This window comes from Leucopleurus acutus (assembly GCF_964270905.1).
Source record: "Leucopleurus acutus genome assembly, chromosome: 2".
In the NCBI taxonomy this organism is placed as follows: Eukaryota; Metazoa; Chordata; class Mammalia; order Artiodactyla; family Delphinidae; genus Leucopleurus; species Leucopleurus acutus.
The window spans coordinates 74,355,555-74,383,488 of record NC_139143.1 but is presented as its reverse complement, the minus strand read 5'-3'; the positions used below and the strand labels follow the sequence as shown (position 1 = coordinate 74,383,488).

Below are 27,934 nucleotides of genomic sequence, written 5' to 3'. Positions count from 1 at the left end.
CCCTAAGCAGACCATATCTGGAGTATTGTGTTCAATTTGAGCATTACACTTTAAGAAGACATGGACAAAACAGTTTTAGAGGAAAGTGAGTAGAATGATAAACTTTCTAAAACAAAGTCGTAAAAGGAGTGGCTATTCTTAAATTATACTTACCTTAGACAAGACAGGGCTAAGCAGAGATATGATAGCTTTCTTCATGTTTTTGAAAGTGGAGTCATAAAAACAAGGATTATTATATTCTATGTAGTTGCAATGACTAGAAGTAGGACCAGAAGGTAAGAGTTACAACAAACATATTTCTACACAGTATGAGAGAGAGTTATCTGATTATTAGAGACATACTAAGGTAGACAGAAAGTTTCCTTGAGACAGTGAATTCTGTGATGTTTGCAAGTGTTTAAGCAGAACTGAGAAGTTATTTGTTAATCATCTTTTAGAATGGCTTCCTGCATTTGTCAGTAGTTAAAGTTGACAAGGCTGCCTTTTAACCCTGACATTCGGAGAAACATTAGGAGCCTAAAGAAATAGATTTCCAGAATTGTAGGTCATTTCAGTTTGTTTGCAAAAGTGAGTGTATTCACTTTGTATCTCTGGGATCACACTACTTCCCTAGAGAGTAGGAGATCCATAAGTAATGAACGAAGTATTGTTAACTGAGTGGCGGAGAAAGTGGCTTCTGTTACTGCTGCTTCTACTACTACTGTTACTATTGCTATTCTGTTAGGCATAGCTAGAGATATGGAGAAAATGAAAGTGTCTTAGCTTACTGTTGGCTCACAATGCAGTGCCAGAGTTCTATAAACATTATCACAATACACTGTGGCAAGTATTATAACAGAGTTCAGTGCTAGCTGTGGGGTAGGATTTCTTAACCTCAGCATTATTGACATTTTGAACTGAGTAATTCTTCGCTGTTGATTGGCCCCCTTATGCATTGCAGGATGTTTAGCAACATTCTGGTCCTGCTACCCACCAGATTCCAGTAGCATCCTCACTCTAGTCCTGACAACCAAAAGTGTCTCCAAAGTTGTGAGAACTACTGCTCTAGGAGAACACAGGTGGGAATATTTTACTATCTAAGGACATTAGGGGAAATGGTTTTTTGTTTTATTTTATTTTTCAAGTTCTCACTCTAGTGATTGGAATTCCTGCCAATTACAGTTGTTTTTTTTCTCTCTCTCTTCCTACTTACATCTCAAACCTTATTAATCATCTCACTGTGTGTACATTGAATAGAATGTTAAATCAGAGTACAGTTTTATTATTTATGCTGTTTTGCTGTTGTTTGTGTATAGATTCTGCTGATAGTGTTGCCTATATATCTTGCTTTGAGGATTAATTCTCAGGATAGATCTTATTAAATTCTGTGCCCCCCAGATTTAAAGAAGTTTCTCATCTGTCTGTTCAACCTGTCTTCTTTCCCATATGAAAGAAAACAGCATTAGGAAAACTAGAAAATGACTGTGTTGCTTTAGAATAAAAGTTATTTTAGGATATATATATATATATATATATATTTGTCTTTAATGTTATCTTACTAGGATGTTTGATGATTTGGTGGTAGTTAACACTACTATGAATATAGTTCAACCTTGGGTTGTTAATTTTGTCCTTATATTTATCAGCTTCTAGATAATGAAAACTGCTAGTTGTGCCATGTTTCTGATCTTTGTTTTCAATTCCTTCAGACTAACAGGAGACTCCCAAGATGGAAACTTTGTCTTTCCCCAGATATAATGTAGCTGAAATTGTGGTTCATATTCGAAACAAAATCTTAACAGGAGCTGATGGTAAAAACCTCTCCAAGAATGATCTTTCTCCAAATCCCAAGGTAAAATGTGGTTGTGTTTGCATGTGGTTAATGTTATTTGAAAAGAAATTAAACTACTAGGTCTATAGAATGTGGAGAAAGACATGTATATTACTATTTGATATAGGCTAGTCATCTTAATCCAGAGAAACTCTCTCACCTAGTGTAATTTTAAAATAACATTAAGTTTATATGTGGGGCAACTTCTACATTCCCATTAGGAATTCAAATCTTTAATATGGTTGTTTTCTCCCCCTGCCCTGAAAAAAAAGCTTCTAAACCATAGGCATATTAAAGTATATTAAACTTTTCATTATCGGAGTAGTGATCTGAGGGTATCATTTATTGGTAAAGCTTGAAGGAACTTAACTCCACAAGTGGTTTCCAATCAGAAAAAGTGCGTAGCAACAGTCTTCTTTGGAAGCTTACGGATTAATTTTCTTGCATTATGCCCCAAGGGGGAATTGACTTGTTTTGACAGACACTGTTCTTTATATCTTTAGTTATTAAATGCAAAAAAGAACTATTCATGTGTCACAGAAAATCCCAAAGTCTCCTTCCAGTTTCCTGTGTTCATCTTGAAGTGATAACATAATAAAACCTGGTTTAATGATGTAGAACTTAAACTTTTTGATATTGATGCCTCTTTAATTCTTTAAAATAGAACAGATAATCTCAGAATAAATGAACTTGTATATGGATGAGAACAGGTTGTATAGGCCAGCATTTGGGAACCACTGATTTAGAAGATAAAAGTTAAAAATCCCATACTATCCTATTAAATTTATACCTCCTGGATCATAGTAGTCACTTTAACAGCTAAGGCATCTTAGCCTTAACATTTGAGGCATCCAACAAGGTTTTCCATGTTCTTTTTAAAAAAATACACCCTCATTATTTTTGTCATATGTCTGACAACCTGTTCTGAAAGACTAACCCATCTTCCATTCCCTAATGTGGATAGATTGCCTGGACTGGATTTGAATATACTTGCTAACATTCTGTATATAAGCTTAAACAACTGATCTTGTTGACACTTATCACATGTGAGCAAACTGATAAGTATATAAGATGTTTTAAAATTTGGAAAAATTAAGAAATATTTCAAGGGGAATGGAGTAATGTTATCACTCTTTTCTTCTTTGTATCCATTTACTATAATATTGGACAGTAATGGTGATAGTGGTGCAACAGAGTATTAAAAGTTATTTTTCTCTTGTAGCCTGAAGTCTTGCATATGATCTACATGAGAGCTTTACAGATAGTATATGGAATTCGACTGGAGCATTTTTACATGGTGGGTTTAAGATGAGGCAAAATTATGTTTTTTGCTGCATTTCTCGTGCTCACATTGAGTACTGGTTTTCAGGACGGGAAGTTATTGACTTTATTTTTAACAAAATCAAGGCTTATTTAAAATTAATGTCACTTACATGGGAATCTTAGGCATAATAATGGCCTATACTGATAGCTTTAGTAAGATGAAAACTATTACTAAAGACCTAAATGACACAAGTTATTGATGCTATGCAGTTATTGACAGATTTACAGTTTGTCTTCAGAGACTATAGTAAGCAACAACGAAGTCTTTACAGATACTGTTCTCTTCTCAGTAAGGACTCCCAAATTAGAGTAGGAGATACACACTAAGATTGAAAACAATTGAAATAAGGCAATTGAGCTTTTAGCAAATTAGGTATTTCTAGTAGGAAGATTATTTTTCTTAATCTTTTTTTGCTGTTGTTGTTAAATCATCAGGGCATCATCTGAAGATGTACAAAAATGTAATATCTGTAGAGTCTCACCAATATTATATATTATTTAAAAATCAGAGGGTTTGTCACTTATTTGCTATGAAACCTTGCTAAAGCTTAGTTTCTTTGTCTATAAAATAGGGATAGTACTCTGTCCTACTGTGGTTATAAAAATTAAGAAAGAATATATTGAAAATGCTTAGCATAGTACCTGATATTTAGTAAATGCTAACCATTACCCCTTTATTTATTTATTTTTAACATCTTTATTGGAGTATAACCCCTTTATTTTTTATTTCATTTAAAAAGTCTTTATTGAGCACTGACTGTGAACCTAGCATTATTAATATTAATGACAACTCTAGTTTTGTGCCAGGATCTGTATTGTTTGCTTGTTTGTTTTAAATTAATGATAATAAGTTAATATATTTTGATTGTAATCTATGATTAAGATTTCTTGAGGTTGAAGATTTTTCTCATTTTGTCTAATCAATGTGTAACTTAGATTTTCTGGTTTATTACATTTAGATGCCAGTGAACTCTGAAGTCATGTATCCACATATAATGGAAGGCTTCTTACCAGTCAGCAATCTGTTTATTAATTTGTGAGTAAAGGGTCATTATTTTCTTAGTCCACATTCGTATTTACATTACATTCAGCTTTCTTAAAGACATGATTTTCTTTGGGAGGGAATTTCTACTATTTTTCTTTCCACTCCATCCCATAAATATCCAAGATTGTACACTTTCAGCAAACACATCTAACTGCCTCCACCTGTGGCACCTTCAGTTCATTCAACTGATGTATTAAGATATTGTGAGTCTAAAATTGTTGGAGGGTTTTGCATTCTTAGAGAGTCCTAGTACCTCAAAGCGTGTGGGTTGTTTATTAGAATCTATAACGATACCTTGGTATTACATGAATATTTGTGTAATATACAGAAAAAGTAGATTTCAGTGCTGTAGGATTATATATTGTAGTAGACTTCTGACTTGGTCCTTTGACACTGAGAAATATATCCAGAAATCTTTTTGAAAATAAGATGTTTGTGCCCTTTGGCTTAGTATGTAATTCACAGTACACTTTTCAATATGCTTGCTCCACTTTATCTTCAAGGGACTCATTTCTGCCCATCTGTCGGGTGAATGACTTCGAGATTGCTGATATTCTATATCCAAGTAAGTGAGACTTTAAAACAATTTTTAACGTTTGGCTTCAATCTAATATTTTACCTTTCCATCAATAAATGTGAAAAAAAAAAAGAGAAAAGACTTCAAGGAACTTGGATTTAGAAAGTATATCTGATTCTCAAGGATGAATTTTTTCATATCCTATTATTGGAAATTTTTCCTTTGTAAAGCCACAGAAAAGCTGTTTTTCTGATTAGTTTTTCTTAACTCCTTACATTTGAAAAATGTCCTGTAAATTTGAGAATATGAATACAAATAATATGCAAGCTATGATGTTGCATAGTGGGTTAATTACACCAGTTTTATCAAATGTAGTAATTACTTTTTACCATGAAGAAAGTACCTTTTAACACTGATAATAGCCGTGATATTATATTAAAATGTAAAATTCTCCTAACTTTGTGTCCGTTTATTCATTTGACCCTTTTGTATTTATATATCAGGTTATCTTATGTTGGAAGATATTTGGTGTGTTATTTAAAATTTTGTTTTTTATCCTCTTTTGGATCTCCTCCTTTTTTTGTTGTTGTTTATTGACATATAATTTACACAAAAGTTCACCAATTTTAATGCATAATTGAATAAATCTTAAAAAATATATACAGTTATATAACCAGTGCCACAATCATGACCCCCCGAAGTTCCCTGACATCTTTGAAAAGATGTCTTTTCAAAGCAAAATATATTTCAATTTTGAATATTCTAATTGATCATTGTTTTTCTTTTGTCATTCATAAAACTATTTTTTGTGTTCTACCAAGAAATCTTGGCCTCAAGGATTTATTTGGCTAAATTTTATCCTATATTTTGCTGTAAGTGTATTGTAGTTTCAGCGATTATTGTTTAATGCCTGAATTTTTGTATATCATCTGAGGCAAAGGTCAAGGTTCGTTTTTTTTCCTTTATGCATATGGTTATAAAATTATTCTAGCACCACTCATTGAAAAGATTATCCATTCCCCATTGAATTACCCTGGCACTTTGGTCAAAAGTAATTGATTAACCACTGTACATCTATTAGAATGGCAAAAATCGAAAACACTGACAATACCAAATGCTCATGAGGATATGGAGCAACAGGAACTCTCATTCACTGCTTGTGGGAATGCAAAGTGGTATAGTGACCTTGTAAGACACTTTTCAGTTTCTTACAAGACTAAATGTGTTCTTACTGTATGATCCAGTAGTCATGCTCCGTGGTATTTACCCAAATACCAAGTGTTGAAAGCTCACGTCCACACAAAAACCTGCAAACAGATATTTGTTGCAGCTCTATTCATAATTGCCAAAATTTAGAAGCATCCAAGATGTCCTTCAGTAGGTGAATGGATGAACTAGTACATCAAGACAGGGGAATATATTCAGTGCTATAAATAAATGAGCTATCAGGCAATGAAAAGACATGCAGGAATCTTAAATGCATATTACGAAGTGTAAGAAATCAATCTGCAAAGGCTATTTACAGTACCATTCCAATTATGACAATCTGGAAAAGGCAAAACTTATGAAGATAGTAAAAAGATCATTGTTTGCCAGGGACTGGGGGAGGGAAGAATGGATAGCCAGGGCACAGAGGAGTTTTAGGGCAGTGAAACTATTGTGTATGATACTATTGTGTCATTATACATTTGTCAAAACCCATAGAATGTGCAACTCCAAGAGTGAACCCTAATGTGAACTATGGTCTTTGGCTGATAATGATGTGTCAGTGTAGGATCATCTTTTGTAACAGATATACCACTCAGGTGGGGGATGTTTATAGTGGAGTAAGCTGTGCGTGTACAGGGACATAGCGTATATGGATACTACTTCCTGCTCAATTTTTCTGTGAACTAAAGTGCTCTAAGAATTCTGTTTTAAAAAGTCAATGATCATATATATATATATGAGTATATTTCTGGCTTCACTCTTTGCTCCATTGATCTATATGTCTGTCTTTACACCAAGCATACTACCTTGATTCCTTTAGCTCTATAGTAAGTCTTGAAATCAGATTGTGGAAGTCCTGCAACTTTGTTCACTTTTTCAAAATTGTTTTGGTTATTCTGGTCTTTTGTATTTCCATATAAATTTTAGAATCAGCCTGTCACTTTCAACCCCCCTCCACTCCCCATAGCCTAGTGGAATTTTGACTGAGGTTACTTTGAATGTATAGTTCATTTGGGGGATAATTGACAACTTGATAATATTGGGTCTTCTAATCCATGTGTATATCCCTCCATTTATTTAGGTTGTCTTTAATTTTTCACAACAGTGTTTTATAATTTTCAGAGTACAGGTCATATACATTTTGATAAATTTATCCCTAAGTACTTCAATTTTAAGGGATATTGTAAACTTCTTTTAGTTTAAATTTCTGATTGATTGGTCATTGCTAGTGTAGAGAAACAATTGATTTTTATATATTGACCTTATTTCTAGTAGATTCTTTAAAATAGATTCCTTAGGGTTTTCTACACGGGCAATCATATTGTTTGAGAACAAAGGCAGTTTTACTTCTTTTCCAGTCTAGATGTATTTTACTTATTTTTCTTTCCTTCTGCAGTGGCTAGGACTTCTAGCGTAATGTTGAATTAAAATGGTGAGAGCAGGCATCATTGTCTTGTTCCTGATCTTAAGGGGAAAGCATTTAGGCTTTCACCAGTAAGTATAATGTTAGTTTTAGGATTTTCTTAGATTGCCTTTATCAGGGTAAGCAACTTCTATTCCTAGTTTGTTTCGTGAATGGGTGTTGACTTGTTTTAAATTGCTTTTCTGCAATTTAAGAAACCACTTGAGAAAATCAAGTGGTTTCTCTTTTTCAGTCTAGTGGATTACATTGTTTGATTTTTGAATGTTAAACCAACTTTGTATTCAGGATGAACCCCATTTGATTATGATACATTATGTGTTTTAATATATTGCTGGATTTGATTTGCTAATATTTTGTTGTGTTTTTGTGATGATGTTCATAAGGGCTACTGGTCTGTAATTTTTTTGTAATTTTACTGCACTGACAGACTTTGGATATCAGGGTATCACTGGCCTCTTAGGATGAGTTTAGAAAGATTCCCTCTTTCATTTCCAGGAATAATTTTGTAAAATTTGTGTTATTTCTTCCTTAAATGTTTGGTAGAATTCACCAGTAAATCCATCTGGGACTGGAGTTTTCTCTGTGAGAAGGTTTTAAATTAATTAATAATTCAATTTTTTTTTTTAATAAATAAAGGGCTACGCTGTTTGTTTATTCCCAAAGCTACTGAATGAGCTTTTGTAGAATACCTTTTTCAGCAAGTTTATCCATTTCATTTAAATGGGCAAATTTATTAACATAAAGTTGCTCCTAATTTTCCCGTATCATTTTAATAGTCTTTGGGGTTAGTAGTGATGTCCCATCTCTCATTCTGACATTAGTAATCTGTTTTTTCACTCTTTTGTTTTTCCCTGATCAGTCTGGCTAGAGTTTTATCAATTTTGTTAAGCTTTTAAAATAACTAGATTTTTGTCTCACTGATTTTTATGTATTTTATTTCTGTTTTCTGTTTTATTGGTTTTTGTGCTATTGTTATTCCTTCTTTTTTCATGCTTGCTTTGGGTTTGCTCTTCTTTTTTTTTTTTTCTCCTAGTTTTTTAAAGGTTAGAAGCTGAGGCCATCAGTTTGAGATATTTCTTCTTTCCTAAATAGGTGTTTAGTGCTAATAAATTTCCCTTTAGCCCTGCTTTAGCTGTGCCCCACAGACTGATTATAGACGGTTTCGTGTGTGTGTGCAAACGCGCATGTGTACACACACACGTGCATTTTGGATTATAAATTTAAGCTCATCTTCAGCAGGATAGTCCTGTGCTTCTTTGGCTTCTGGGGTTGAGGCCATATCCCTCCTGAGATATCTTTTGCTTTTGGAAGTTATTCCAGGATTATCATTGGCTAAAGACCACTTTTTATCTTAATTCCTAATTTCGATAGTTCTTGGGTCAAATATATAGTTTAATTTAAACCAAAAATCCATATGGCAATGGGCCCAAGGTTTAGAATTCTCAGAGGAGACTATTTCCTTACTAGAGACAAGGCTGAGTCACTAGTAACTTTGTCATTTCCCTGCACTGTTATGAGAAATTTTACTTTCCTTAATCTACCTTTTCTCTAAGGATGTAGCCTTTCTAGAGTCCCACGTCTAGTAGGGATCTCAGTTCCATTTCCCTGTGTCATGTGAGTCCAAGGCATCATCAACTGTTTCTATATGAAAGTTAATAATCTAAACCACTTACTTACTCAACCTGGAGTTATTCTCTCTTGGTTCTCCTCCTTTCTGGCTGTTTTTTTTTTTTTTAATAAATTTATTTATTTATTTAATTTTTGGCTGCGTTGGGTCTTCGTTGCTGTGCGTGGGCTTTCTCAAGTTGCGGCGAGCAGGGGCTATTCTTCGTTGTGGTGCGTGGGATTCTCATTGTGATGGCTTCTCTTGTTGTGGAGCACAGGCTCTAGGTGCGCGGGCTTCAGTAGTTGCAGCATGCAGGCTCAGTAGTTGTGACTCGCGGGCTCTAGAGCGCAGGCTCAGTAGTTGTGGCGCACTGGCTTAGTTGCTCCGCGGCATGTGGAATCTTCCCGAACTAGGCCTCAAACCCATGTCCCCGGCATTGGCAGGCGGATTCTTAACCACTGCGCCACCAGGGAAGTCCCCATCTGGCTGTTTTTAATAAGACTTTCTCTTTATCACACGTTTTCAGCAATTTGATTATAATGTGCCTTTGGGGATTTTATTTTATTTTATTTTTTTACCCCCACTTAGATTTGCTCACTTCCTTGGATATGTTTATAGTTTCTATCAAATTTGGAAAATATTTAGCTATTTTATAAAAGTTTTTTCTGCCATTCGTTTTTGTAGGACTCCAATTACACATTTGTTATGCTGCTTGATATTGTCCCTCAGTTCATAAGTTCTCTATTCTTTTTTTTCTCTCTGGCCTTCATTTTAGATAGCTTTTATTGCTGTGTCTTCAGTTTCACTAATCCTTTCATCTGTATGTCTAATCTGCTCTTAATCCTATCTAGTGCATTTTTCATTTCAGGTATTTTATTTTTCAATTGTAAAATTTGATTCAGGTTTTCCCTTTCTCTCCTTATAATGCTAACGCTTTTCTCTACCTTCCTGAACAAATGGAATATATTTATAGAATATATTCATAGGCTGAATGAATTCGAAGGCTGAATCAAGAAGATAGAGTTTTTATAAATTCTAGTTGCCTTGGCCTCTTCAGACTCTAAAAATTATAGTTGCTTTGGTCTCTCCAAACTCTGAACTCTATCTTCATGACTCAGCAAAACCCATGAGTTCTGTTTATATTCTACCTCCCTGGTTTACAGCCTGAAAATTCCCTTACGTGGTGGGCTAGTGCATTCATTAATAGGGTTCACCTCATTTACTTCTCTTGTGGATTGCTGTCCTATATTGCTTGTTGTTCAGTGTCTAAAATTTGTTGTTTTATATATTTTGTCCGGTTTTCTGGTTGTTTAACATGGGATAGTAAATCTGGTTGGTCTCTGTTGTTCTTTCATGGTCAAAGTGCTTTTTTTTGGTTAAGATAATTCTGATCATCAAGTTAGAGCAGTTCTTCGCTTTGGTTAATTAGCAAACACATATTTTTGTTCTGTAACTATGAGCGGAATATATGGTGGAAAAAGGATAAATTTTCACTTTTATGTTATATTGTTTCAAAGATTTATTTAAGGAGTCTTTCTTTGTATTTTAGAGGCAAAACGGACAAGTCGGTTTTTAAGTGGCATTATCAACTTTATTCACTTCAGAGAAGCATGCCGTGAGACATACATGGAGTTTCTTTGGCAATATGTAAGATTTAAGTGTATTTTTTGGGTCACATACCAGATCAATAACATCATTTGTGCACCACTAATCTATTTTGAAATGGTTGTCACAGATACCTAATTGTTTTATGGCCATTAGAATTAAATTTACATATCAATATTATATTCATATGAAATTGCAGATTTTAGTAAGCTGATCTCAGAATGAGATTTTCTTCTATATTTGGTATCATTAGGGAGAAGCTGGGGTTTTTGTTTTAATTTTGTAGCTGAGACTCCTTTTCCTTTATTAGGAAATGTAAGGGAAGAGAATAGTGATAACCCATTCCTTTTCTTTGAAGTTTAATAGATAATGTAGTGTTCTTTAAATAATTGAGATATTTGACGTTTATATTTGCTTTCTAAATAATAGCCTAATTAGGTGTTTTGTTCTGTTTATCATGCTTACTTGACATTGCATTATAAGATTCAGTTCAAGTAAATCACTTTAACAGATAGAAACTCATTTCATCAACAATTTAGGGAATTTGGAAAGATTATGGGTCATCTGTGTGATTTGTTCTCATCTGTCCACAGTTTGAGGGCACCATACTTTTAGAAAAGCACCGGAGTAACACCAGAGAATTAGGCCTTTAGTGACTGAGCTACATTGATAAATATTTCCTTGTACAAATCATGTTCAGCTTATACCACCTAAACATCACATACTCTCCAAAGTGTACAGATGTATGTGCCAACACATACAAACACACAATTTTGTTTGGCTAATTTCACTTCATTTTTTTAAGACATGGCTCAGACATCTATCATTTCTATGAACCCTCTGTGATACACCTTCCCAGACATTGCCCAGGTTGGATAGGATGTCATTATAATCAGTTCTATGACAAGTTGTTTTGTAGTTTTATATTCGTTTTTCTGACTCATCAAGGAGACTGAACTACTTAAGTCGAGGAACTGTAAGTTAGTCTTCTTGGGAATTATTCCTGGTACCTAGCACAGGGCCTGACTGTAGTAAGAACTCAACATTTGTGTGTTGAATAAGTAAAGGAATTCCTAAGTCACTTGTCGTAAATGCCTAATTCTTTCTTAAATTTCTTATTTCTCATGGTGAAATTTGTAGAGTGAGGAAGCATTTTGTAGCCAGTACCGGTAGATATTTTTTTAAACATGTCTCTGATTATGTTGAAAAACACTAATATGAAATTGTTAAAATTGCTTTAATAGAAATCTTCTGTGGACAAAATGCAGCAGTTAAATACTGCACACCAGGAGGCAATAATGAAATTGGAGAGACTTGAGTAAGTAGGAGATTTACAAATAAAATAAATGCAATTTCAAAATGCAAAATGAATGTAAGTAGTATTTTACAGTCTACAGTCTACTTCATCTCTTTTATCTTCCTTATTAAATAGCAGAGTGTTTAAGTTTACCTTTTTTGAAAAAGAAAAACTAGCTTTTCTTCTAACTTTTAGTGCATAATTTACTCTTCTACTTTTTTTTGTTGTTAATGCATCAGCCAGACATGTTTAAAGCCATTAACTTAGTTACTCTCCTAAATTATATCTAGTGGTATTTATCTTAGTAGGTGAGCAGTAACTGACAGGATTCTCTTTTTTCCTTCAGATCAGTTAATTCTGTTAAAATTTTTATTCCTTCCACAGAGGTTTGCTGTTTCGTTTTGTTTTGTTTTTTGGCTCAAAGGTCAAATAGGAGAAGGAATCATTCAAGGGTTATGATTTCTTGGCTTTATATGTATTGATTTTGAACAAAAGGATTTTTTTATTTTTATCCCTTCTAATATGTTGATGTCTTTGGATTTTTCTGTTTCAGGCGAGAGCTCTTTTTTAGCCTGTCCTGGCATAAATTGCCTTTAGAGACAGCAGCAAGCTGAAAAGACTGGGAGTAGGAGGCAGATATTAAAATTTAACATGGTAAATTCACCATAAACCAAGTCAAAAGAGAAATGACAAACTGGAAGAGAATATTTGCAACATATGCAGCAAAGCCTTACTATCTTAATAACAAAGGCCATGTAATATTCTTAATATACCAAGAACTCCTACAAACTGATAGGAAAAAAGATAATGGAAAAATGGGCAAAGGCTATAAACAGGGAATTTACAGAGGATTAAGTACAAATAGCTAATTAAAAATATGTAAAGATCGTTAAACTCAATAGCGGTCGAGGAAATGAAAATTAAAGTAACAATTCTATACCATGTTTTAAAAACTAAAGTTGAGAGCATTCATAGGGAAGAGACTGAAACATGTGTAAGTGCTGTTAGGAAGGATTAGTAGAGCAAAAGAAATGGGTGATACAGGAGAGAGATGTGAGAAAATGAGAGCCAGAGCAGAGGTGGAGGAATCAGCACTAAAATTAGGAGTGGAGTTATTTAGAAAGGGTAGGTATGTATGCAGATGAGTCCACACAGAGATTTGGTGGCAGGAAGTTGAAGGAGCTCATCTGATTTTTATTTTCTGTTTGTAGTAGAGGCCAGCCAGGTCATGGATTTTAAATTACTGTCATTTGGAAGAATGAGAACTTATAAACATGAAAGCAGATAGTTTTTTTCATTTAGGTTATTGGAGGGAAGAGACTGTTTTTGGCCTTTCAAGGTTAAGAACTTGATATATGTTATTTTAATTTATTTTGCTGTGTTCAGTTCTGTTCCAGTTGAAGAGCAAGCAGAGTTCAAGCAGCTTTCAGATGATATCCAGGAGCTGCAGCAGTCGCTGAATCAAGAGTTTCGTCAAAAAACGGTATGTTGTTGGACACCTTAAACTTTTTAAAAGTTTTTTTGTAGATGTGGAGGAGCTAAGATCACATTGCTTTCAATTACTAAAGAAATGGGGTATATCGCTGTGTCCATTTGTGCACCTTATAACAGATATATACTTCTGTTGTCCAGGTCAAACCATGATTATTTATTGATGTTGTCAAAGGTATATGCTATCTTGTTGACTAGAATTTTTTAAGATTTTTCTGTGTCTAAACCTGATGTTTCCAAACTGTGTGCTGAGGCGCCCTGGATACTGCAGCAAACCCTCAAGGTGCTTCAGGTTATTTTAAATTTTAAAGGGAAACAACATTCAGCATCTATCATGCACTGCTTGAACTTTTCTAGCTCAAGGTAGTTCACAGTTGCAACATGAACTCACGTTACCTTCCTTTCGTATCTTTGTGAACATGGGTTTTTGGCTTTTGCCATGATAAAAAGCCAGTGCTATGCGAAAATTATCGTGCAACAAGAAATAAGAATTGTCTGTGTCCAGTGATTATAAGATGTGTGAATTTGTGTAGTGCCCAATTTTTGCAGTACACACATCCAATTTGGAAGTAGTTGTGGCTGTTTAAGAATAAAATAAAAATAGTATTTTTCTTTCAATTTGTATGTATTACTTTTTCAAAGGGCTACTAAGTTATTAGGACATAAATACTTATTCAGTTATTTGGATTTAACTACTTAATAAAGGAACTGATAGGTGTTTCTTTTGGCCTTAGGGTCATAATGAACAGAAAGTTTGAGATTATCTGGTCTAATCCATTTAATTCCTGTCCTTTCTTACTTTTATTTTATTAAAAAGCATTAACTAAATTTAAATCTGTTTTGAATCATTATAAAGCAGTTGTTTGCTTCTTTCCCTAGATAGTGCTGCAAGAGGGAAATTCACAAAAGAAGTCAGATATTTCAGAAAAAACCAAGCGTTTGGTAAGCATCTTTTCATTTAACTAGCATTTAAGGTTTGAATCTTTTGTTTGGAGGAGTATTTTAACTGTGTGTTATTACTGTTAAATGTTTCTCTCTTTTTCCCTTAAAGTGAAACTAATTTAACTTTTTACAATTTAAATATAATAGATGACTATTGTTTTAAAAAATGTGGAAACACAAAAATGTGTGACAGAAGTGAAAATCACCTGAAAGCTCACCACGCAGTCAGATACATGTCATAGATTACATTGCTCTGTGCAAATATACACATATATGTGTAATTCTACATAAATGATATTACACTCTACATGTCTCAAACCTGCTTTTTTTTCATTTTACAATATAGTGTAAATAGTTATCACGTCAATATATAGCCTCATTATTTTAATAACTGCATATAGTTGTGCATTCTATGTATATACCTTAAATGTAGATTGTTTTAGTGTCCTATTGATAGACATTCACATAGCTTCTAATTTTTTTGCTATTGAACAATAGCACATGTGTGTTACACACCTACACATGTACCTGTATATTTGTGCACCAGGCTGCTTTTTATCATACAGTAGATTCCTAAATGTCGGATTTCTGGGTTAAAGGAAATCACACTTAAATTTGGCCACATTGCCAAACTGTCTTCTAAAAAGATATCAATTTGCACTTCTACCAGTAGAATATGAGAGTATTCTTTTCCCTACATTGTAGTCAGAAGTGGATGTTTTTATTTTTCTTTTTATCTTTGCCATTCTTATAGGGGAAAAAAAACACCTCATTTTAATTTTGATTTTTTTTTTTTTTTTAGTGACTTAGACCACATTATTCAGTGATTTGTTGTTATTTCTTACTTTGTGAACTACCTGTATATGTTCCTTGTTTATTTCATTTTTTTTTAAGTCCATGAATTAGAGGTATTAACTCTATTTGTCTTTCAAATTCATCATTTTTTCCTATTGGCAGGTTTATGTATTTATGTAGTAAAATTGATAGATACAGTGTTCTACATTTGGGTTTAACTCTATACATAAAAAGGCCTATCTCATTCCTCATTTTTTGAATCCCATATTTTCTCTTGTACTTTTATTATTTCCCTATTTTTTTTTTGTTTTCTTTAATGAATTTATTTATTTATTTATTTTTGGCTGCGTTGGGTCTTCGTTGCTGCATGTGGGCTTTTCTCTAGTTGAGATGAGCGGTAGGCTACTCTTTGTTGTGGTGTGCAGGCTTCTCATTGCGGTGGCTTCTCTTGTTTTGGAGCACGAGCTCTAGGTGTGCAGGCTTCAGTAGTTGTGGCTTGCGGGCTCTAGAGCGCAGGCTCCGTAGCTGTGGTGCACGGGCCCAGTTGCTCCGTGGCATGTGAGATCTTCCCGGACCAGGGCTCGAACCCATGTCCCCTGTGTTGGTAGGCGGATTCTTAACCACTGCGCCACCAGGGAAGTCCCCCTGTTATTTTAATGTTTATACTTTATAGCTATCTGAAATTTACTTCGGTATAATATATTCCTTATTTTTCTGTCACTTCTTATTGGCCGATGTTTTCATCAGTAATATTGACTATGGTTCAATTTTATTATTCATTTCTCTCTGTTCCATTTAAATCTATATTAAAACAAAATCACTTTGTAGTTAAAATAGCAAATTTAGGCTCTTTGTAAAGGGAAGAAAGTTGATGAAAGTCAATGCTAATGTAAGGAAAATGATCTCTAATTCTGTAGGGCGTTAAAAGAGTAGATAATGTGGTGGTGTGCTAAATTCTAAGAAAAAAGTAAATAATATTGTTTCAAACATTCAGTTTTGGCCTCTGAGTTAGTTGATGAAAAGGTAAGAACTTTTTAAAATTTTTTAGTTAGAAATAATTTAGGCAAATTATACAAGCTGTATAGTAATACATTCCTATTGTAAAATACTCCGATAACACACATATGCATATATAAAGAGAGAGAGAGAGAGGGAGAGAGAGAGAGAGAGAGACATGAAAGGCCCTCTTCTCCCTGCCAACTGTACCTAGAGGTTACACTTTTCCAGTCCTTTTTCTGTGCCGTTACATGCACAGATATAGGTGTATATAGTCATTTGTTGCTGTTTTGTTGTTCTGTTTTCATAGGAATGGATTTGTGTTATATAAGAGAATTCTCAGATACCCTTCATCTTAATTCCCCCAATGGTTTTAAATTCAGGAGAAGGAAATTTGTTTTAGTTTAGTAACTGTGTACTGAGTACCTTCTCAGTGCTATTACTTTCATTGGGTTCTGAGAAAGCAAAGATAACTGTTCACAATCCCAGGTTGCTCAGTTAATTCAGAAACACATATTAAATACATAGTTATAGTATCACATGTACAATAACTGTTTATAGAAGGAATACAGAGGAAGTAGGAACAGGATTTTCAAGGATTAATAGAAACTCACTTGCAGTACAGGAATGGGATGATGGTACTCAGGAGGACCATACTATCAGAGAGAGATCACTTATAATTGTCCAGACATAAGACTGACTATATTACCAGATTGTAGAGTGTAGTAGGAAGCTGGTGGAAGATGACACTGGAAGGGAGAGTAAGAGCTACATAATGAAAGATCTTGAATGGTGTGTTAAGGAGCCTGATCTGTGGCCTGCAGACAAAAGTGAGCAATGAAGCAGGGGAGTGATGCGGTCAAAATTTAACCCCCACTACAACAAACACAGACCCATTTCTTTGTTCTTTTCCATTACCGTAGTGGCTAATCACCAGTTTTATTATTATATCTAACATATAAAAATGTTTTCTCAACAGAATGAACTAAAATTGTCAGTGGTTTCTTTGAAAGAAGTACAAGAGAGTTTGAAAACAAAAATTGTGGATTCTCCAGAGAAGCTTAAGAATTATAAAGAAAAAATGAAAGATACAGTCCAGAAGCTTAAGAATTCCAGAGTGAGTTTCCTTTTTATTTTAATGCTTTTCTCTTTTTCTTTTTAGCAACTCTTGTTTAATTGTGTGTTAATTTTCTGATTTCCAGATTATCTATACATCTCTTCTTCTTAGGCTTTTTGCCCTTGTCTTTAATTTTTAGCTCTTCTCTAAAATGGATGTAGGAAAAGAAGTATAATTTCAAGACATTTGTTTAATTATGCAACAAATTTTTGAGGCTTTTGCCCTGGGTGATCAAAACAGAAATGACCTGTCCTCATGAGACTTAGTTACTTTATCTTAAGTGAGAAAGGTGTTAAACAATTTTAAAATCAGTTCTATAATTATAAATTATAATATGTATTATGAAAAAGTATAGGGTGTGCATGTGTAGAGGCAGGAAGTATATGGGAACTCTCTGTACCTTCTGCTTAATTTTGCTATGTACCTAAAACTGCTCTAAAAAATAAAGTCTATTTTTAAAAAAGCACCAAAGAGAGAAACAAACAAAAAATAGGATAGGGTGCTTCAAAATAACATAATGAGAGTAGCCTAGTTTAGTATTGTGGAAATCAAGAAGTGGAGGTGGGAAGGAATGGAAATTTATGTTGACATCTGAAGGATGAACAGAGGTTATATTAATAAATTGATATTGAAAGAGCATTCAAGGCAGAGGGAACAGCATATGCAAATTCTATGAGGTAGTAGTAGAGAGTAAGTTATATTCAAGGAAGAAAGCATGATGTATAAGAAGGAGAATGGCATGAGATGATGATGGAATGGGCAACGGGCAGATTATTCAGGGTGCTGGATTTTACCTTAAAAGCAAGGGCATACCACTGGCTAGTTTAAAAGGGTAGTGTTGGAACATGGTATGATTTAAGTTTAAAAAGATTATGGGTTACTCTGGGAGATGGATTGAGGTATGTGGGACAAAAGTAGAAGTGGGTAGACAATTTAGCATCCTTTATGAGGAAAGGTTTTTAAACTGTCAATTAAAAAGAACATTTCTGGTTTATCTCTGAATTTATTATTCAAGTCATTCCTGATAATTAAGAATTATCGCACGGGAATAGACAAAGATTACTAGAACAGAAATGAGAGCTCAGAAATAGATCTGAGTATTTATGAGATCTGTTTATTTGATAAGCAATTCTGATTCAATTGGCAGTTCATCTAGACGAAAAGCAAGTTGGGTCTATACCTTGCACCATTTACAAAAATAATTTTTAATTGGATTGAAAATTTAACAAGTTTGGAAATTTTAGGAGAACACTTGTATTATCTTGGACTGGGGTAGAGTTTTTAAATTAAGATTGGAAACTCAAAAGCTATAGAGAAAAGTAGACGTGTGGAACATATATATAGTGCATATGACAGGTAAAGGGATTATATCCATGATATGCAAAGACACAAAAGAGTATTTACAAATTAGTAGGAAAAAGACAACTTAATGGAAAAATGAGCTGAAATATGATTAAGCATTTCACTGAAGACAAAATCCAACTGGTTAATAAGGTGGGAGGAGAGATAGACTAGTGGGGAAAGGAAAGAAGCCTTTGTATTGTTGCAGTGCTTGTGGTAAACATATGCTCATTTCCTAATTTTAGGAGAAGAATTAATCTTTTTGAAAGAATTAGCTGTAGTAATAGTTATTATACAAATGAATAGGAAGATTATAATTGGTAATATAATTGCCCAGGAATAATCAGGAGTAGATTGAGTATTAGCAGAAATGAACTCTTTAAAAATTGTTATGAATAACCTTTGGAAGGTACTTCAATGAGTGATTTAGTAAAATTATGGTAGTTTTTCTTTGTTCAAGGATATTTGGCAATTAGAAAGCATAATTATAGGTGCTTAGACACATGTCAGTAATAGTGCTTTGCTACTGACCTAGAAACTTAATTGTTCTCTGCTCTTTAGCTTTCAGTATCAAGTACAGAAATTATTTAAGAGCAAACAAATTGACATTACTGCAGTTTCATAAAGGAGAGTGCCAACCTGGTTTCTGTGTTTTTTTTCTTTCAAAGCAAGAAGTGATGGAAAAGTATGAAATCTATCGAGACTCTGTTGACTGCCTGCCTTCATGTCAGCTGGAGGTGCAGCTATATCAAAAGAAAATACAGGACCTTGCAGATAATAGGGAAAAATTAACCACTATCTTAAAGGAGGTTTGTATTGTATGAAGTTTTTATGTCTTTATTATGTAATAGTTTACTGTAGTCCCTTGAATTTGCTTTTACTTTCTGTTGCTGTTTTCCTACAGAAAAGCTGGGTCGTTCTACATTATAATAGATGTGGCAATGTGTGCTCAAGGATAAAACAGTGTTCTTTCTAAACATAGCAATAGTAGACCCATTTTAACCTTCAGATGAAATGAATAATAAATTAATTAACATAGCATATTACCATGTATATTTTGGAAAAAAGTAATGGAATTTTAAACTTGTTCTGACAGTTGGAAATGATCTTCTAATCAGTAAGCATAAAGTCCCAACTTACTGTCTAACACTGTAGCTAGGATCTATAAAGAGATTTAAAGTTTACGACACAGACCCTGCCCTGAGTGAAGATGGACAGCTAAGGCCAACGTTTTTAAGTTTCTTAGGCTAGAAACTTGAAAATCCTTTTCACTTCATTGGCCTAATCCAGACTGCCCCCAGGATCACTGACATAGCGTTTAATGAAAGATTTCTTTCTTGAGGGAAGAAGGGGTTGAACGGTGAGTAGCCTGAGATATTCTTTCCCAGCTACACACTTCCCTTATCTCCCATCAAGAGTCAGCACAGGGCTTCCCTGGTGGCGCAGTGGTTGAGAGTCCGCCTGCCGATGCAGGGGACGCGGGTTCGTTCCCCGATCCGGGAGGATCCCACATGCCGCGGAGCGTCTGGGCCCGTGAGCCATGGCCGCTGAGCCTGCGCGTCCGGAGCCTGCGCTCCGCAACGGGAGAGGCCACGGCAGTGGGAGACCCGCGTACCGCAAAAAAAAAAAAAAAAAAAAAAAAAAAGAGTCAGCACAAAAAAGGATTGAGATCCACTGCTTTTGTTTCTAGGGTCTACTTTTTCCTCTTTATTCCTACTACCTTAGTTCAGACCCTCACCCCCTCAACTTAGCTAGTTGGCTGATCTTATTAACGTGTTCCTCTATTCCAATCCTTGCTGATAAAATGACATGAGAAATAACACCTCTTTAGGTGTCAGGTTCTTTCTCAGTATCCCTAGTGCCTTCCTGTTGTCTGTTTTGTTCAGTCTGCATTCTTGTGCTGGACTTTCAGTGTTTAAACAGTTTTATCACATTTTAAAATTGTATTTTATTACAGCGCATCCTAGAAAATAGTCCTTCATTTTATTTGTAAATCCTAATTGGTTGTATTGACTTTAAATACATCTCATAAAATACAGAGCCTGAACTTGGAAGACAAAATTGAGAGTGATGAGTCAGAACTGAAGAAATTGAAGACTGAAGAAAATTCCTTTAAAAGACTGATGATTGTGAAGAAGGAAAAACTTGCCACAGCACAGTTCAGAATAAATAAGAAGCATGAGGATGTCAAGCAGTACAAACGCACCGTGATTGAGTATGAACTTATTTTAAATTTAATGTATTAGAAAGTAATTAGAAAAACCTAATTCACTTTTTCCCTAAGATTCCAAATCTCCTATAATTTCAAAAAGGTATTCCACTATTAGGTGGCTAAAACAGATGAGTTAATTATGAATCTCATAATGTTGCTATATCTAGATTTAGAGATGTTTTAGGTACTAGTTTTTTTTTTCTTTTCCTGATATCACAATTCCAAATCCTTTGCACAATTCTTCAGAAGGGTTCTGGTGCTACTGCTTATTTCAGTGCACTTTAGAGACAGTGGTCTAGAGTTGTATTAGAGTGAATCAACTGGTTCATTTTACTGTCCAGCTGGTCTGTAACATAGCATATTTTGAGAAAAAGTCTTATTTTTTTATTCATATACAAAGTAGTACTTTGCTAACTATTTTGTCATGGCTGTCGTCATCGTTGTTGTTGGCCAGTATGTTTGGGTGTTTCATTGGTAGAGTCTTCTTCCCATCAGTTCCAAAAATGTGTTTTTAGAATAAATGCCCCAGATATGTCTATGAGATGACACTATTTCAGCCTCTAAAAGGTGTATTAGGATGGTCTGAAGATTTCCTTTGCTCTCCTCATGCAGATGAACCAAAAGGGCAGAACCTGAGGGTTTTAATTTGTTGCCGCATGCCTTGCAGGAAAGCTGTGCTGATTCACACTGCTAACAACAGTACATGAGTGAGCACAACTGGGGAGATGTGACTTAAGATCTCCATGTTAAATAACAGCTTTGTGTGGAAGAGCTTACTCTATGCCATGAGCTGAATATAGCGCCACGCTGTGATTCACGTATTTGCTTTCGTATCTTGAGAAGAGTTTTAGGTGTGTCAGTCAAATACAAACAGTCTCTTTGGAATCAAAATTAGAGTTAAATGCTTGACTGTTTAGATGCTTAAGAGGAATTATAATTTAGCTGTCTCTGTTTTCCTTTAGAGATTGCAATAAAGTTCAGGAAAAAAGAGGTGCTGTCTATGAGCGAGTAACCACAATTAATCAAGAAATCCAAAAAATTAAATTTGGAATTCAACAACTGAAAGATGCTGCTGAAAGGGAGAAACTGAAGTCCCAGGTGAGTATATGTTCATAAGAAATTAATTTCAGATAATCTCACAAGTTTAAAATGTAAATTATGTCATCCTCATTTTGAAGATTTTGTCAGTTCTCCAGAGTAGAAATTGACCCCTCAGGTCTGTTGCTTTTATTTCCATTTATAGCACCTTTTCCATTACCCTGGGATAGTTTGCATGTATGCAACTATAGTTTGCGTACCTTTTTTTTCCTTGCATACCTTTTTTTTCCTTGCCTTTTTTCCCTGTTAGCACCTAGAATCGTGCTTTGCAATGCGAGTAGGTGCTCCATAAAGGTTCTGAATTTTTTTGATACATGAATTTAGATGGTGATTTAAAGTAATGTCTTCTAAAAAAGTTTTGCATTTTTTCCTGATAAAAGGATCTCAAAAGTATTTCTTACCATCAGTGTTAAATGTATTTGAGTTGTTACCGGTATTTTGAGATGTTTTTCTTTAATGATAACTTTATCATAATTACCTAAAGTTACTCTGCTTGTTTCAAGTATATTTATTTTATTGTTTCATACACAGTCTCAAGTTTAATGAGGACAGGCATCTTGTCTTCTACATTTTTATCTTCCAAAATGTCAGTATAGTGCCAAACGTAATATGTTTATTATGTTTATTTCTCTTTTTTTTGTTGACTGCCAAAGACCCAAAAAAGTAGTCTATTCCTGCTACCTTTATCACATCTCATTCTATCCTTAGCCTTTAAAGTTTGTTCAGTGTCCTCAAGATTGTCCCAAACTGCTCTACCAGAAGTCACTAAAAACAGCCCTTTATCATGTAAAATCCCTTGGCCTCTTTTTTTCTCATTCTTCATCTTGCCTACATTGATATCTTATCCTAAACCTCTGAAACCTGAAAGATATTTAAACATGCTATCATTACCTTTCACCATTCACATTTAATTTGCAAGGATTCTTAATACTACAAGAACCACAGTAGTCAATCCCCTCACTTGTTCTCAGGAGCTTTTATCCTCTGAAATATTAGATTGTTAGCACGTGCACATGTAAGTGTGTATATATACATAGTGAGGATTCTCTCAAGGCTACTTTAAAAGGAAGGGAAGAAAGAAAAAGAAAATGGCTGGGTTTCCCCTCCCATGGTCTGCCCAGTACACTGTCCTGATTTTTTCTATTCTTCCTTTGCTTTCTACATTCCAACCACTTTTTTTTTTTTTCTGTCCCTTAACTGGATATCTACCAAGCCTTTGGCCCTCTGTTTATCTCTAGAATGGGGGTTAGAAAGACCTTAGGAGATATTTAATCCTACTTCTTAACCAAATCAAATGAGCAGATATTTATTTGTTATCACATGGTCAGATACAATTAATGAACCAGTTACTAATGTAAGTACCTTTTGTCTATAGGTCATAAAAGGTGCCCGTGCCTGCCTTAAATTCCTTTTAGTTTTGTGCATATATGTCTTGCCAATAACATTTTAAGTTTCTCAACAATAGCAATCTTATTTTTTACCTTAGTGTGTCTTGTCAAACCATGCCTAGAATGCTGCCTTATATGCAGTATGCTTTCCATAAATATTTGTAAAATTGGAAAGCCATCTAGCATGCTGTTTCTTAAAATTAGCCATGTAGTAGAACTCAGTGAGGAATTTAAAGATGAGCAACCCCCCACGAAAATATATTGAGTTAGAATTACCAGCAGAGGGGCCCATGAGCCTAAATTTTTTAGCATGGCTCTTGAGAACCACTGATGTGTTCTGCTTCATTGTTTTCAATATTACAGAGCTCATCACTACCCAAGCTGTTCTACCAGGACAGCCATAGTTATTAAAATGTTACTTCTTATTTTGAGTTTAAAAATGTTCATTTCTGTACTCTAGTGAACCAAGATCACCTCTCTGGAACAAATCTGTATCCTCTTCTACTGAATAAAACTGTACTTAAGACATTTGAGGGTAAAGATCATGGGTTCTTTCAGCCTTCTCATCCAGGTTAATTAGCCCTAGTTTTCCAGCCATTCTTTATATAGTTTAATTTTCAGATTCATTATTCTGTTTTCTGTCCTCTCTACTCTGTTTCCTGCTTTTTTTATTCTGTTTAAAATGTAGAACCCAGTACTAAACATAGTCTTCCAAGTAATGGTGTGACCAGCCCCAGAGCACAAGGCTGCTGTTAATGAAGCGTAATATTGGGTTGGATTTTTAACAGCAGCATCTTGCCCTTGGCTCATACTGTGCTTGTGATCAATTAAAGGACCTCTGTCTTTTTCATATGAGGTTCTGCCAACGTAAAATTTTTTCACCACACTTTAATGCAACTAGTTTTTTGGAATTTTAATTCTGGATTTTACTGTTATTTATTTTAGGTTTCATGTTATTTATTTCCACCTTGATTTCCAAAATTTCAAGGTCAGTTTAAATCTATGTATCATTCACATTAACTATTTCTCATGGCTTAGCATCACCTACAAATTTGACCAGCATGCCTTTTGCTCCAGGGGAGATAAATGTTGAGTAGAACTGGGCCCTTTGCTGTGTTGTATTTCTTCTTCAGAATGGCATAGAACTACTGATCAAAACTTTGGATACAGTTGTTCAACTTCCTAAGTTGTTCTAACCATACCTTTACCCAGACAACACTGTGGTATCCATTTGTTCCAAAATAGCTTGGGAGAGTCTGTAAGTCCCCTGGTGAAATCAAAATATATTTTGTCAAAGAAGCCTCCTTAACTTACTTCATAATCATCATTCATGAAAAGGAAAGAAGGATATGTTAAGATTGCCAAACTGTTCTTTGTGTAATTCTGTTGGACCCTAATGATCATCATATCCTTTTTTTCACTAATTATTCTTTTCCATAGATATTTCATCTCTTCTAGTTTCAATCATCATCTTTATTTAGATAGCTTTCAAAAATCTGTTTCCTGTTCTGTCTTCCTCAACTCTACTCCTTATTTTAGCTGCCTGATGGATATTTTCAATGGATTAGCTTATCACAACAAAAATAAACAATTATTAAATTACATTCAACATCTCTAGTGTCTTTCCTCTTCCTCACTTTCTCCTTCCCCCTCTGTCTCTCTCTCTTTCCCCTTCCCTTTCCCTCTCTCTTTCACTTAGTTTCTTCATATTCTTCAGCAGCATCATCATTTTCAAAATATCACAAAGAATTGCAATTTTGGATTTTCTTTAGATAATCCTGATATCCAATCACCAAGATAATGTCATTGATACTGTTCATAACAACCCCTTTCTAATCATACTTCTATCACATAACTTTCTAATACTCATGAATTCCAGCAAAAACTGGCTATATTTCTTCCTTGACTTAAGATCCTCCTGCATCAAATCTGCCCTGAATCCTAAGTATTGCCAAATTTAACCTGCTAAAATATCACTCTTATTACTACACTTTCTCGTTTAAAACAGGAACTCCCTGTTCTCCTGTAGTTATTCATGCATTTAGTCAGTCATTCAACAAATGGTCTATGCACCTACTAGGTGCCAGCCTTTATATTTGATTCAGGGAGTAAGTATGAACAAGGAAGGCATGATTCCTACCTTCTAGGATTTTTAAAGTTTTATATCTAAGCTAATCATTTTCATTGTTTAAGGTTTAATGAAAAGTGTATTCTCAATATAACTGTCTCTGGCTCCTTTCAGATATCTTTGATTTCTCTCCTTCTCAAATACTATAGCATTTTTAGTCTTATTCTGATCTGTGCTGTCCAGTGGGGTAGCTACTAGCAACATGTGGCTATTTACATTTACTTTTAAATTAATTAAAATGAAATAAAATTTAGTTCCTTGTTTATACCAGCTATATTTTAAGTGCTCAGTATCCAGTCTGGTCTGGATTGTATGGTTTTTTAGGGTAGAAAGCATAATTGCATGTTCCATTGTGCTGTTGTACTATTTACGGTGCTACTTGTAGAAGGTACTCAGTAATATAGTGGTTGATAAATTAATACAGACTTGGTGGGTAAATGGCTACACTGGCCATAAAATTCCATGGATGTTATGTCATCTTGAATTTCTCTGATTTGAAAAGTGAGATAACTACCTAGACCAATGCTATCCAAAGAACTTACTGCTGGGAATGTTCTGTACTGCTCAGTACGGTAGCCATTAGGTACACGTAGCTGCTGAGCACTTGAAGTGTGGCCAGTGCAACTGAGGAACATGTAGCTGTTTAAATGTAAATTAAATAATCACGTGTCCCTAGTGGTTGTCATGTTAGGCACTGTAGAACTAGAGTTTGAGTTTAAAAATATTTAACTTCAGCCAAGCTATCACAGTAAGACTTACTTATTATGTGAATGAATATGATAAAGTTCCACTTGGATACAGAATTTAATTGGAAATTGAAATATATAGCTTTCGTGAGGGCTGTGATCTATTGCTATTAATATCCTGTGACGGTTGGCTTAGAACTTCAAATGTTTGTTTGCTTCTGTGGATGTGCCAGTGGAATTGGGCTTTAATGTTTCATTCATTTATTGTGGCTCTACCTGTAGGATTTGGTTCCTCCTTGAGAATGTAGGTGTTCTCAGGAGGAAATTGTTCCTTTGAGTGTGTTGAAATGGTTGGTTCAGGTATTTACAGATTGTATACCTTTATTTAACCACACTTCATTTTAATAGTTTCTCATGAGTAATGTCTTTCTACCAAATTTATTCAGCTTTCTTTTTGGAATGAATAAATACATATCTCTGTAGAGCCAGGAAATTAAATTGATCTGTAGCTGCTGAAATGTGCTGATTTTTTTTAAAAAATGGTGTTTACATAAGATAGCAACTAATTCACCTTATTTTTCCTACAAGATTTAAGAAATAAAGGTATCAAAAACTTTTGATTTATTTTCCTAATGATTAATATTCCATCATAGTTGTAGTAATTTGATGCCTAATTTAGATCTTGGGAATCTAAATACCCTCTTCTATTTTTGTATTAGGATTTAATGATCTATGTTTAGATTTTGGGAAAATGTTTAGCCTTAAGCTAAACATTTATATTCACTTAATCTAGAGCAGTAGTTCTCAAACTTGCATAGGTGGCAGTCTCTGGAAATAGTGTTGTTCTTTTTTGGAACATTTTGAATCCATACTATATTAAATTATAATCTATATAATTTGCTCAAAATCAGACAGTATCTACACTAGAATTTAAACTAAGATAAATAGTAGCCAAACTGTGGGTTTGAGAAAAGTTTAATGGGAGCAGCACTTAAAATTGAGAACATTTATACCCATTATACCCATTTATTGCTTTTTCCTTCCATTGGAAAAGGCCTGCTATTCTATTTCAGTGGTGAAACACCTTTTATAATCTTTCAGAATACTACTTTTTCTTGTATCAAGGTTTGAGAATTGTTTTGTTTAAGAAAAATCAATAATAAGTGGATCAAAATTGCATTTGATGAGTATGAGATAGAATAAAATGTATGCAAAGTGGTTCATTTATTATTTCATTCAGTCTATAGAAATTGTTTTGTAACTTTTTCTTAATTCTTAACACATCCATATAGGTTTATATGAAAACTCACTATTGCTTATAGTAGGACTGCCTGATCAGTTTGTTAAAACAATTCTAAAAGGTATTCCTATATTTCTCAGTCCTGTAGATTACCTATTAAATCTGTTTACATATCATTTAAATAATGATCAGGGTTAAATGCAGAGTACAGTAATCTAGGTATTTGCCAAGTAAACCTGAAAAGCTCCAAAGTAAAAATTTTTCTTTGATGATTAAAAATATGTTCTTAATGTCTTGGGATTCAAGCCGTTGTTAATGTCTCTGCTTTGTCCTTTCTAAGTAGCTGAGTTTCTGATGCATCTGCACAGCTTAATAAGAGTAGGCATACGAGTGTGTACATGTGCATAAGGTACTTTAGGCTTTAAAATATTATTAATAAATATGAACGAGACTGTTGGAATTCTTGTAACTCATTTTTAGTTTAGGTCGTTGCATGGAATAATTCTTATTATATTTCATTTTCTACTTAGGAAATATTTCTCAGCTTGAAAGCTGCTTTGGAGAAATACCATGAAGGCATTGAAAAGGCAACAGAGGACTGTCACACTAAAATAGATGAGAAAACAGCTGAACTGAAGAAAAAGATGTTCAGAATATCAACCTGA

At 34.3% G+C, this 27,934-nt stretch overlaps 1 protein-coding gene across 1 annotated transcript; it reads left to right on the top strand.

Annotated features, from left to right (window-relative positions):
• Positions 1–1,039: 1,039 nt before the first annotated feature.
• On the top strand, positions 1,040–27,934 carry NUF2 (NUF2 component of NDC80 kinetochore complex; the record flags this gene model as incomplete). Its single annotated transcript, XM_082864424.1, has 14 exons — positions 1,040–1,058; positions 1,689–1,831; positions 3,033–3,107; positions 4,093–4,169; positions 4,682–4,743; positions 10,483–10,580; positions 11,783–11,856; positions 13,222–13,318; positions 14,206–14,268; positions 17,039–17,176; positions 19,186–19,326; positions 20,557–20,732; positions 21,692–21,827; positions 27,800–27,934. Exons 2-14 carry the CDS (start codon positions 1,709–1,711, stop codon positions 27,932–27,934), a joined length of 1,395 nt encoding a protein of 464 aa, XP_082720550.1. The 5' UTR covers positions 1,040–1,058; positions 1,689–1,708.